Source organism: Brassica napus, chromosome C3 (genome assembly GCF_020379485.1).
Source record: "Brassica napus cultivar Da-Ae chromosome C3, Da-Ae, whole genome shotgun sequence".
In the NCBI taxonomy this organism is placed as follows: domain Eukaryota; kingdom Viridiplantae; phylum Streptophyta; class Magnoliopsida; order Brassicales; family Brassicaceae; genus Brassica; species Brassica napus.
In genome coordinates this window covers 30,573,357-30,586,768 of record NC_063446.1, presented here as the reverse complement: position 1 = coordinate 30,586,768, position 13,412 = coordinate 30,573,357, and the positions used below count along the sequence as shown (strand labels likewise).

General features: G+C 32.5%; 1 protein-coding gene and 1 pseudogene across 1 annotated transcript; one reads left to right on the top strand and one right to left on the bottom strand.

The window, feature by feature from the left end:
* Positions 1–204: 204 nt before the first annotated feature.
* Positions 205–5,489, top strand: LOC106389284. The gene is made up of 4 exons (XM_022698199.2): positions 205–3,401; positions 3,559–3,757; positions 4,000–4,071; positions 4,158–5,489. Exon 4 carries the CDS (start codon positions 4,989–4,991, stop codon positions 5,316–5,318), a length of 330 nt encoding a protein of 109 aa, XP_022553920.1. The 5' UTR covers positions 205–3,401; positions 3,559–3,757; positions 4,000–4,071; positions 4,158–4,988; the 3' UTR covers positions 5,319–5,489.
* Positions 5,490–8,172: 2,683 nt separating this feature from the next.
* Positions 8,173–11,514, bottom strand: LOC106389283 (annotated as a pseudogene).
* Between the last annotated feature and the right edge of the window lie 1,898 nt (positions 11,515–13,412).

Below are 13,412 nucleotides of genomic sequence, written 5' to 3'. Positions count from 1 at the left end.
TTTTTAAACCCACTAACCGATATATACAGTATATTGTATATTTAATAAGGAACTGAATAGATAGATGATCAGGTTTGTCGTAACTATAGTCGTATAAACATTAAGATTCTGTATGCAAATCGGTTTGAATTAAATACTAACAAGAACAAGAGGTGCGATAGATCGATAGATCAACCAATATATTCTACAATTTTGATCCGTAAGAAAAATAAAATCCGGGTCTAGGCATCAAATGATCGATAATACAGAGAAACTAATAGTGGACTAATAGTAGTAGTGGAATAAGCTCGATGTAACACCAACTTTGAGCTTTTGGCTTTTAACAAATATTAATTATGGTATATGAGTTGTTGAGTTACGTTTGAATATATAAGAAAATCTTTGTAGGGTAACTTATGTTAAGATCGGTTGGTATGTGAAAGATTGATAGGTTTCCACGGATAATAAATAAAAAATGCTTTTACTTCAACTTGTTAGGGTTTGTTAATTTGTTTATGGCATGTCCAAGTTTACCCACCAACAATATTTATAAATTGTAAACATAAACAAATTTTTTAACATTGCAAAATCACTTTTTGTTTGAGTTTTTTTTTTCAGGTACAACTTACAACGTAAAGTACTGAGTATATGCTTTAAATTAGGAATAGTGATAGTTGAAGAAACAATGCAAAAGGGGTATAAATAACAAACAGCAATAGTAATTTAAATGGTATATTAACTAACAAATTGAAGCTATTTACTTAATACTAAAGAGGGAAGCTACTGTAAAATGAATAATCCAAAATCATAGAAATAACAAAAATTGGAGTGAAGATGTTAGCTCTTGAAGATATTAATTAGATTTAAAAAATAATTTAGAGAGATATTGGAATCTATGGAAGTTAATCTTTCTAAAATAAATTATGGGAGCTGAAGACGTGCGTGTGTAAAAGAAATTATGGCTCAAATCGAGTAATTGAATATTTGGATGAGGGCATCTTTTGCCTCAGATTCTCTACCCTTTGGTTGCGTTCACACTTTCAAGATCCCTCCCAAGTGCCCTGTTCACACTTTTATTCACTCTGCTTCCTCTTAACTCGGCTCGATTCAGATTTCTAAAATTTCTAAAAGAAAATTATTTACAATTTTATAAATCTAAAAATTGGACCGAATAACAATAGAACGGTGATCATTCTAGAAATAAAAGAAACGAATATAAAATAAACATAAAAAAATAAAATTACAGAAATGAAAAAAAATGATTGTTCCATTTCAAATATAATAAAGAATAGTTTTGTTCTTTATTTCTCTACAAAAACAAATGACAGAAAATAAAAATAAAAATTTATTCCTTGTGAATGATGATATTTTTTTAGGAACGTTAAAAAATGCATTATTACTCGTCGTTCCCTGATCACCATTCATACCCAAAATATAACCAGTATAACCAATTTTTTTTTAAATATTATTGCATTATATATATATATATTGTATTATCTATATTGCCTGGTTAATGACGAAGAGAAAATAACTTCTACCTTTTTCTTTTTTTGAACAACGACAAGAAAATAGCAAGCATATAAACTATATAACACCCGTCGTTACTTAGCTGTGAAATATATTGTTGTCACTAATTTCAACTAAATTTTTAATCCAATATTAAATGGTTTTAGTGTTGTGGTGGGGTATCTTATAATTTATCATTTATTTTGTTGATGACTAAATTATACTTTTTACAAGTTAGTAGATTTTTGTTTTATTTTTTTTTGAATGAATAGCATCAAAACAGTTTACATAAATGTGAATTACTTATACTGATATATGTTCATTTCCATATTTATATCATAAAAATAAATTTAATAATTCGGGGCAAAATTTAAAAATTGGATCGTCACATTACATGAATAATATATATCGAGTTATATCCTTTGCGTGCACAAAAGCTAATAAATGAAAAATTTCATATACAAAATGATTTCCAATCAATGAGTAATGAAATGGACTATTGGATACTGGATATCGCAATTGGACTATTGAGTCCTGTCGTATGCAGTAGAAACTTATAAATTAAGATTTAATAAATTAATAAATATTATAAATTAATAAATTTAACCGGTCTTGAATTGGATCAGTGTAAAATAACATAATTCGATAAAATAATAAAATAACAAATTTTTGAAATTTTTATATAAATATATTGTCCCAATACAAACATAAACTACTAATTAATGTATAGTATATATCTTTTAGATAAAATAATCGATACTTTTTATATTTTGTTTCTTATTCACGGTGAAAGTGACGAAGCAATCGTTTTATTGGATAGAACTAGAAATTTGTTGATTTTAAGAATATTCAGAAAACTAGAATAATCACAAGATTATTCGTTTAATCTTAGAATCTTCGAATAAACCAAGTTTATTTTAAATTTATTTAGATCTCTGTAGACCTATCGAAAATAAGAAACAAAGATAAAACTCTCAATTTTTATTAATTAATCAAAAACTAAATACAACTCAAGACATTAAAGCCTATTTATATGAAAACCTAAAAACCCTAAAACTAAAAACCCCTGATACTAATAAAAATAAGAAATAAAATACATATAATACAAATAAATAGTAATTATCCTAATTCTACGCTGGAACAGAAAGTTGTTATTAAATTTTTTAATATTTCTACATAAATTGTTGTTATTTTATCAGTTTATATTTAAAATGCATTTACAATTACTATATAGACCACGTAATCGAATAATAATAATATAAAATTTGTATCCATACAATATAATCAAGACATATATCATAAAATCAAATATTCTTTATACTTTTACATAAAAATTACTTTAAAATATAAATTTAAAAAAGAAAGTTTCTATAAATTAATAAAATATAAAAGTTCTAAAATTATTAATTTATAGAGTTTTTATTGTATTATTCATGATGATTTGTACATGTTTTTATACAATTTTTCGTGTTTATTTATGTTTTCGTTAGGCGTCACGTTATTAATTTATCGCGGTTTATTAGGGTGGGTATTTAGTGTTTTAAAGATTAAAAAAGAAAATTATGCATTAACCGAAGAAACCTTGCTTAATTAAGACAAGTCTCTTATGATACGAGACACGTGTCTGTCAAAAACAGCGTCTCTTCTCTTCCCTTCTCTAGAGCCAGAGTCATACTGGCTATATGAGCGTCTTCTCCATTCATGTTCTTCGAAATCGCTCGTCGTGCAAGCCCGTAAAGCCGTATCCCACCTGGTGACATTCTCTTCTCTCCCTCTGATCTTCCTCTTGAACAGAGCAATGAATGGGAGCCAATCGAAACGGCGACGTGACGGAGGTGAATTGCAAATACTACGACCGCGACGTTTGTCGTCTCTACCTCTCTGGCCTCTGCCCTCGCGACCTCTTCCAATTGACGGTGAGTGTTCCATCATCTTATGGCTTATCAATTAGTATCTTGAATCGTCCTGGTGACAATAGTAGGGAGAGAGAGAGAGAGCTTTTGATACTTAACCTGTGTTGAGCTCACTGAGTTTGGATTAGGAGTAGTCTTTTGACGTTTTTGTTGTTATCAGAAAATGGATATGGGACCTTGCCCAAAGGTGCACTCTTTATAGCTCAGGAAAGAGTATCCTTTTTTTAAAATGTCTGGAGCTTCGCTAAGATGCGAGCATACCAGTTCTTCAGTGGAGCATTATTATTAGGTATCCTTTGGATGAAGCTGCTTCTATAGCTATCTCCACGGTTAAGGAGTTCGGTAAAGATTTTAAAGAGGTAAATTAGTTGCTCTTCCAACTATAGCTAGTTTCATTTACCCTTTGTTTTCTTCTGCCATTGCGGTCATGAACATATTGAGATACAAAATTTGTTCCGGCCTACGTGATATGAGGTAGATGCAGTTTAAGTTTGATGCGATGTGTGCTTTGGTCCAAATGTAGATGTTTTTTTTGTCCAAATCTTTAGTTATATTGCTTGTGGTTGATAGATGAAACTCTGTCCTTGTTTCTAATATGCAGTGTTGGTGCCAAGAGGGTCAAAGGCTTGTGTGTTACCTTCAAGGAATATTGTGAAGCTAATAACTACGAAGGGTGAGGCTCTTAAATCGAGTTTCTTTCTGAAACTCATTGGTTAAGGTTAGTGAAGTGATAATAATAATATCTGATGTTAATTACAGGTGTGTGAGATGTCTGCAGCAGGTGGATATCGAGTACAAGGCGTTAAAGACAAAGCTTCAAGATATGTTCAATGTGAGTGATGATTGTGAATAGTTCCTGTTCAGATGTCATTTTGACGAAACAATGACTGAAACTTTCATGACATTGTGTTTGTTGCGGTTTGAGAAACAAATCATTCAAGCTGGTGCTAAAGTTCCTTAAGTGGACATTAACTAAAAGGCTAGACGGAGAACCAACTATAGATTGCATATCAAGCATGTAGTTGTATTGTAAGTTTCCACTCTTGTCTTATTGGCTATTGCTCATTTTATCAGCAATTGTTTTGTCTTATGTTTTCTGAAATTTTTTTGCTTGCTTGTCTTTGTTTTGTTTTTGTTCTTGGTTTAATTTTTTTTTAATAACCCCTAAATAACATACTCTCACTAGAGCATAAAATCAAGGTGTTTTTTAACTAAAGTTTTTAACTAAAGTTTTTAACTACATTTAATTAGTAAAATAATCATTAAAAGACAGTAAATGGGGTTGTGGGTTAATGATGCTGTTATGGTTCTTGTTTCTTTCTTCTTTCATGGGATTTGCATTTTCACCGGCCCACGGAGAAATAAAGAACAGATTTGTAATCAACAAGTATATCAAGCCGAGCTGACAGAGCCGATACTTTTAAAAGGACAAAAGCTGTTGACGGTGTCACGGTGAGTTCAACAAACACATGTCCACGTAGTAGAAAAGTTTTATAAAATCTTTATCCCACCAGCTTCGACCTACGTATTATATAAAATCATCCATTACCACACTTACCTCCAAAGAAAATAAAAAGCAAGAAGAAATAAATGGGAAATTGTCTAAGACACGAAATGTACTGGGCTGGTGAAGATTGGGATGATTTAATCACAGAAGATGAAGAACATCATCATCATCAGAGCTCTAAGACCTCCATTGAGGCTAGTAGCACTGTATTTGTTGCACGAGACAGTAAATCATCTGACTTATCTCATCATGAGATCAAGATCAGACTGACGAAGAAGCAATTCCAGGATTTACTTAGTAACGTCAACGTACATGACTTGACCACCGGTTCTGATCTTGATCGTAAAACTGAAGAAGGCAACCAGCACCGGTTATGGAGACCGGTTCTAAAGAGCATACGGGAGGTTAACTAATACCGGTTTCTTGATGTATATAAGAGTATTTTTTTTTAGGGTTTAGGGCTTTTGATGTAAAGTTTGAACGTTTTTGTTTTTTTTGTACAGACAAGACAACACTTGATGGTTACTTATGAAGTTAACCCGAGTTTTAATACAAACTAGAGCTCGACCCGTGCGACCGGGTGTTTATGTAACGATTTATGTATATCATATATTTTGTTAATGTATCGTGTTATATATATATATATATATATATATATATATATATATATATATATATATATATATATATATATTAAATGTGTGTTGGAGCAGTTATGTAAATATACAAAAAAATTGGATATATATATATATATACTATGTTTGATCAAATTTTATATTGACATTTCTTTCATATTTAATTGTATGATTGAAATGTATTATTAGTATATTATGCGTTTAGGTAAAAAGTTACAACTATTCTAAAAATCCAATTGGAAGGGAAATAAATTGACCCGCCTATTTTAACTAAAATCATGGGAATAAAGTTAATTTTATATTCAAATATGAAGCTGATATTGCTAGAATATTTCTTTTTTTATTAAAAAATTGATGATAATATTCCAAAAAGTTTATAATAAAAAAAGTTTGAACATAAGTGAATCACGTCTAATATATATGCAAAAATTTTTATTGGTAAGTTATAGTAATAAGCATTAATTTTATTTATATATGGCAATATATACGTATAATAAAGACCAAAAGCGTGGAAGCTAACTTTTAAATTGTTTTTCATAGTTTAGGTTGTTTCAATAGTTTGTTAATATTTGTTTCGATAGTTTGTTAATATAGGTGTATTTTAAAGTTGACTAGACCCTGACCCGCGCGCCAGCGCGGGTATGAATTTTCAGTTTTGGCGAGCGGGTATGAATTTTCAGTTTTGGATTATTTATTTTATTCAATGATGTATTTGTAATATTCGTTCATATTATATTCATTAAGTAAATAATTTTTTGCATCTTAAACTATCTATTTTTTTACGAATGTGTGATATCATATAAAAAATATAAAAAAAATGAGTAGAGTTAATTAGATAATTATAAAAAAAATGATATCATATAAATAATGATCAGTCCTGTTAACAAAAATCATGATTATTTTATGTGTAATTTTTTTTATTTTGACAATTTCCTTAAAATTATATTAAATTTTACATATTTTAATTAACATATTTTAAATATCTTTACCTTTTTATTTGAAATGCAACTCAATATTTTTTTAACAATTATAACAAAATATTTAAAAAATATTTTTAGAATTTGTTTGAAAAATATGAAAATTACATTTTAAATTAAAATTATCCTAAAATATGATAAGTTTTGATGTAAACGAAACTCAAATTATGTCAAAAATAATGATATTCAATGATAATAACAATTTTAATTGATTATTTTTTAAAAAATACATTTACAAAAATATTGTTTGAAAGAAAATTTATTTATCTTTCAAATATAAAATGAAAATATTATAATTAAATAATAAAAAATATAAATAAAAACCATAAATTTAGCAAATGACAACTGAGTTATATTATGGTAAAATTTTCTTTCTAACAATTTATCAAATGACAAATGAGTTATGAGCAAATAATACCATATAATTTTTAAAAACATAGCCATTCTTAAATATTTTTTGAATAAATAATTATTTTTAAATTTAATCAACTGAAAATAATATCCGTACAATTGTGTGAGTCAAATTCTAGTTTTATTGATGCATGTTATATATTAGTGCTGCATGTTTTAGGTAACATTTTAATGATGTACGTTTTTAAAAATCTCCATTATTAAAATTATGCACGTAAGGATAACTCATGAGTTTTTTTGGCTGATTAAATGACATTATGTCCAAATTTATTTAAGGATATTTCATTAAGTTAACTGAAAAAGACAAACAATAAAATAGGAAGTTTAAATTCATTTAAGCATATTTCATTAATGTAACTGAAAAGACAAGTAATAAATTAGGCAGTTTTATTCGTTTTAGGATATTTCATAAATACAACTGAAAAAGACAAGCAAAAAACAAAAGGGAGTTTAATTAATGAAGTAAGAACATTTTCAAATGAGTACTTGTCTTTTAATAATATAGATTTAATTACATTTAACTCAAATTTATTTAAGGAAAACACATTAATCTAACTGAAAAGGACAAACATTAAAATAGGAAATTCAATTTAATTCTCAGTGGCATGGAAGTGTAATTAAATTTAAAAACTAAGGAGTATTTTTAATGGGTACTTCTCTTTTAATAATATAGATTTTAAAGATTTAATTACATTTAACTCAAATTTATTTAAGGAAAACACATTAATCTAGATATAGATTTTAAAGTTGATTTAATTACATTTAACTCAAATTTATTTAAGGAAAACACATTAATCTAACTGGAAAAAGACAAACATTAAAATAGGGAATCCAATTTAATTCTCAGTGACATGAAAATGTAATTAAATTTAAAAACTAAAGGGTATTTTTAACTGGTACTCTTTTAATAATATAGATGATGACCTAAGCATTTGATTTTGCATATTAAAAATACATATATTGGCGACTTTAGTATAAAGTGTTGACCTCAGAATAGGCTAGTAGACGAGTGCGAGCAAAGACTATATCATGTTGAAGCTCAAGCATCTTCTTTGCAGAGAAAGCTATGGCAAAGAGTGTTTTTGTAGAGAAGAAGAGACAGTGGGAGAAGGCATGTGTGCCAGTTCTTATCATTCGTGTTGGTTTGAGCTTTTCCATGCTAGTTAGTTACATGATTGGTCGTGGGTTCGAGTCCAAGCTCAAATCATAATCGTTTACTGGTTTATCTTTTACTCTCTGGTACATATATGATTAAATTCCACTATTCTTCTCTTGATTCATGTCCATCTAATGAGCGGGTAATTTTGAAGTACAAAACAGAGTATTTCTATTACATAGAAACAGAGAACTTAGCTTAAAAAACAGAGAAAAAGAGAAAAAAAACACCAAGCTAAACTGGAAACTTACTATAACTGAAACCTTAACTAATCCGAGTTTGACAGAGTTTTGTGCAGAGAGTGGTTGAATCTCTTCGGTCAAGGTTCTTCATGTTGACCTTAAAAGCCTATACAAGCAAACAAAAGCTGTGAAATATAAAATACTTTAGTTTTACTTTGGTTAAAAAGTCAGAAACATTACCTCTCCAGTCTCTACTACGTTGTGGTGCTTCTGCTTCTTCGACAACTTTTTCGGCCAAAAGGGTTTAAGAACCACTCTGGTTTGTATGAAACGAGAATGTATCCAATCGTCAATCCGAAGACAGTACCAGGTACTGATCCTATTGCAACTGCTATCCAACTCATCACCTCTTCTTCTCCCTTTGATTCATGATGTTGTTGCGATGCTGGCGTGCGAATATCTCCACAAACTTCGTCAAGAGAAGGACCAAAAAGTCTCATGTTATCCTCAAACGAAGTTCAATTCTGCCTTCGGAACTGAGTGCCCCCTGGTACTAGACCCACAAGCTGGTTATGCGAGAAGTTCATGTACGCAAGGAACGAGAGGTTCCCAAGCTCTTGTGGAATCTCTCCCGAAAGCTTGTTTCGGGAAACATCCAACGACTCGAGAGCCGTCATGTTTCCCAAAGACGAAGGCATGTGGCCAGTGAAACCATTGTTTGACAAGTTGAGCACGTGGATCTCTTTCAGTAGACCGATGGACCTCGGAATCTCTCCTTCAAGTTCGTTTCCCGAAAAGTCGAGTGCTGTGTAGATTTTTAGGATACTTACTAGCTCCATCTCTAAACCTCTATTCATCAAAACGATCGAATCATGGTAGTATCCATAATCTACTTCGTCTCCCATGTACTTCACATCCATGTAATTTACTTTCGACCGATCTTCTTCGTTTGTCCCAAGTGATGACATAGCACTCCACTTCGCAAAGTAGCTCGTTGGCAAAGATCCGTTGAAGTGATTACGCGAGACGTCAATAATCCGCAACTTAGGGAACGAGACTTGATGATGTATTGGTCCATGGAATGAATTCGATCCAAGGACGAGAACTTGGAGACTTTGTAAAGAACTTAACCAGAAAGGAAACGTGTCGTTGATTCTGTTGCTTTCCACGTTCAGAACTTCAAGAGGAGATGACATACGGATCGAAGATCTTGGAAGCTTCCCCGTCAACTGGTTATGACCAACGTCAAGCGACCTTAGGTTTCCAAGCATATTCTCTGGAAGACCTCCACTAAGACGATTATGACGAAGGTTTAGAACCGAAAGACTGCTCTTGAAGTTTCCCAAACAATGAGGGATTGAACCATTGAAGTTGTTTTTAGATAAATCGAGAATATTTAGAGAACGTAACGCACATATGAAAGAAGGAACCTTGCCTGTGAAGTTGTTGTTGGAGCCAAGAATGTTCTTTATAGATGGTTTCCAGACATAGGATAGTCCATGTTTTGGTGGTCTTTCGAAACCGGTGAAAGTGTTGTTTGAAAGTTCCAGGTTCTCCAAGTTTGGTAGCATCCATAACCATCCAGGCACTTGACCTTTGATTTTGTTGTTGGAAATGTCTAGATTCCGCAACCGCTTCTGTGTTTTCAGAAGCTCCGGGAAAAAACCATTAATACCGCATTGTGACAAGTCCATATAGACTAGCGATCGCCAAGGAACTGAACTTTTGTTTGCGGCTGAAACATGATTGCCTGAGAGATCCAAATAGCTGAGCCCCTTGAAATATGATAAGAAATCATTCAAGTCAATCGTTGCGGTTGTGTTCAAATGGGATAGGCCAAGAGTTTGTAGTGCCTTGAGATGTGAGAAGATACTAAAGTCAACTGGTCCTTGGGTGTTGAAACTGGAAAGGTTAAGTTCCTCAAGGTTGGTTAATTTGGAAATGGAACTCGGGATTGGCCCTATGAAGTTGTTGCCGCCAATACGTAAAGCTTGTAAGTTAGGTGGTGAAGATGTATTCCCAAACTCAAGCGTGCCTTCAAGTTGGTTATCACTCAAGTCAATAGAAGTCAAAGAAGGAATGGTGAAGAGAGAAGATGGGAGAGTTCCACTGAGAGCGTTATCACTTGCGTCAAAGAAGGCCAAGTTGGATAGTGAAGTGATGTTAGGAGGAAGTGTGCCTGTGAACTTATTTGAGGAGAGTATTAAAGTTGACAGCCTTGTCATTTTTAGTAGTGCACTTGGAAAGTTTCCATATAGCTTATTAGAGAACATGCTTAAGCGCATCAGGCGGTTTAGATTGCCAAAAGAAGATGGGATTTCACCCATGAAGTTGTTAGTAAAGAAGTGGAGATAAGTGAGCTGAGAAAGGTTTCCAATGGAAGATGGAATCTGACCACTAAAAGTATTTTGTGAAAGTCCAAGGGAGATAAGTTGAGAAAGGTTTCCAATTGAAAATGGAATATAACCTGAAAATTGGTTATATGAAAGGTCGAGTGTGGTGAGCTTAGAAAGGTTACCAATCGAAGGTGGGATTTCACCTAAAAACTGGTTGTAGGAAAGGTCAAGAGAATTGAGAAGAGAAAAGATTGCAACATAAGAAAGAATCTGACCAGAGAAATGGTTATCAGAAAGGTGGAGAGTGGTGAGATGAGAAAGATTTCCAACTGAAGATGGGATATGACCACTAAGATCATTGAGTGAAAGGTCTAGAAAATGGAGGTTTTGAAGCCTGAAAAGGCTGCTATTGGAACGGAACCGGCCATGGAGGCAGCTACAACTAAGGTCTAGCTCGACCACTTCCCCAGACTTGACATCACACGTGATACCCTCCCACCTACAGCAGTCGCTGCTATTTGCCCATGACTCTCTTTGGATAACCACTTATACAATAAAAAGAAAGCTCCCCAATCTCAAACTCGTTCTTAAACTCGAGCAATGCATCCCTCTGTTCAGAACGACACGAGTATCTTGTAGGAGCAGCACACACATCTCTAAAATTGAAAAGAAATAAGAAGAGACAAGAGAAACTACTATGAATGATATTTGATGCGTTCCAAGAGCCTTTCATCCTTCTTTAGCACTGATTTGATTTTTTTTTTAAATTGTATGGTAAGTAACATGGTTTCATGGCCATGTAGTTATATACTAAACTAATCATATAGTCTTTTCTACGAAGTGTTCTTCACGGTGAACGCAAAGAGTAAAAGTCTTTGTTTACGAATGGTTTAGTCAATTTCCACAACATTGCGTCTTACTTAAGCTATGTACAGGAGAATCAAAAACTTGCTTGTCCAATAAATTTAGTCAATTTCCACAACATTGCGTCTTACTTAAGCTATGTACAGGAGAATCAAAAACTTGCTTGTTCAATAAATCTATATTATAATAGTTGAGTTTTTGCTTACTCCTCAGCACCACGTCAATGTTTTGTAGGTGTACATGGCTCGAATCCGGGTTATTGAGATATAATCACCAACATTTATACCACTAAGCTAAATGATACTTTGTACATTGATGGTCGAACCTAATATATATTTATAAAAGTCAAAAGCCCTCGCTTCTTCAGCTTCCTCTGAGGGTCGGGCCTACAAGTGTATTATGGGTTTCATTTTTAAATGAGATACATCACGTTATATGAAAAAAGCTCAAGTTTGCAACAATTATAGTTTTCCCATATTGTAAACTGTTGTCGTTTAACATGAGTTTGAGTTCTTTTCATCATTGTCTCAAACAAGTCTGAGTTACAGAGTTGCGCCGTGTGTCTGTTCGAAATCTATTTTTTCACCGGTGAACTCTTCATGTCCCCATCTTAAATCGCTTGATCATAAATGTTCCTGATTTGTAGCCCCTCTGTAAACCCTATATATATGATTTTCATCTTTGATGAACCCAATCTACATCTCCACAAAACTCATTGATTCCTCTTAGCTTTAACCATCTTCTAGAAAATGTTTGTCCTCTGCCTCTCCAGTTCCTCAAACCGGCGTCCGTCACTCAACCTTCAAATCTCTCCGTCTTGGTCGTAGTAGTCAGAGCATAGCCTCTGGCTTCCTCCGCTTCTGGGATTCCCTGAACTTCAAGAAAAGCAGGGAGTTTGTGGAAATCACGGTTCTATTCCCTGATGAAAAGATAAGTTAATCTTCGATCTATCACACTTATTTAATATAATTGTTTTAAATGATTTCTTGATTCTTTGTTGAATAATATTATTTGCAGATTCTGCGATTCATGGGTTTACTCCCGTCGAACGTGCTAATCATTACAAGCCATCTTTGAAAGCAGATTCCATTGTGAAAGTCGATCGTTTTGAGGTTGCTAGGTGCTAAAGCATGTACAAGATAATTGATCATCCATTCCTCATTCGTTTCATCTCACTAACCATTATTGATGAAGATTAGACTGTTCGACAATCTCCAAGTGATTGCGAACACAAACCTAGAACTCCCATGTATATTATCATATCGCATCTGGGTTTACATTATGTTTCGATATCATAATTGATATTTAAACTCGCAGATGTGGTTGGGCAAATCCGTTATGTCCAAGGCTCTGACCTCACCAAAGAAACAACTCGAGTCGTTATCCGTCTCCTCATTGATCCGTAAGAAACAATCAACACATAATTCCCTTTATATTATTGTCTATATTGTGCTAACATCAATAATCAAAAATATTTCGTACCCAAGATTTGTGGTAGTCTATTTATCTCCCATACTTATCAATCTAATTTTACACAAATCTTTATTTTACAACTTAAAAGAAACCACAATAACCCAAACAATCAAAACACCAAAAACTAGAATAAAAAAAAAGACGAATCACTAATGATCACCTCCCTTGTCTAATCTTACAAATAAACTTCAAAACAAATATACCAGACCAATCAACTCAACTAAAACTCAACGATACATGCATTGAACCAACTAAACAAATACAAACTACACGGCAAACTATTTAACAATTTACAACTTACTTTCGCAGATACTTACGAAGAAGACGAAGACGACAACCAAGATCAGTGAAATTACCTAAACAAAAAAGCCGAGTAAGTTACAAACTCTGATAAATACAACTAACAATGATTTTTATTTACATATTACCCATCAAATAAAAGAGAAACAAATACAGCCACACCAGGAGATACA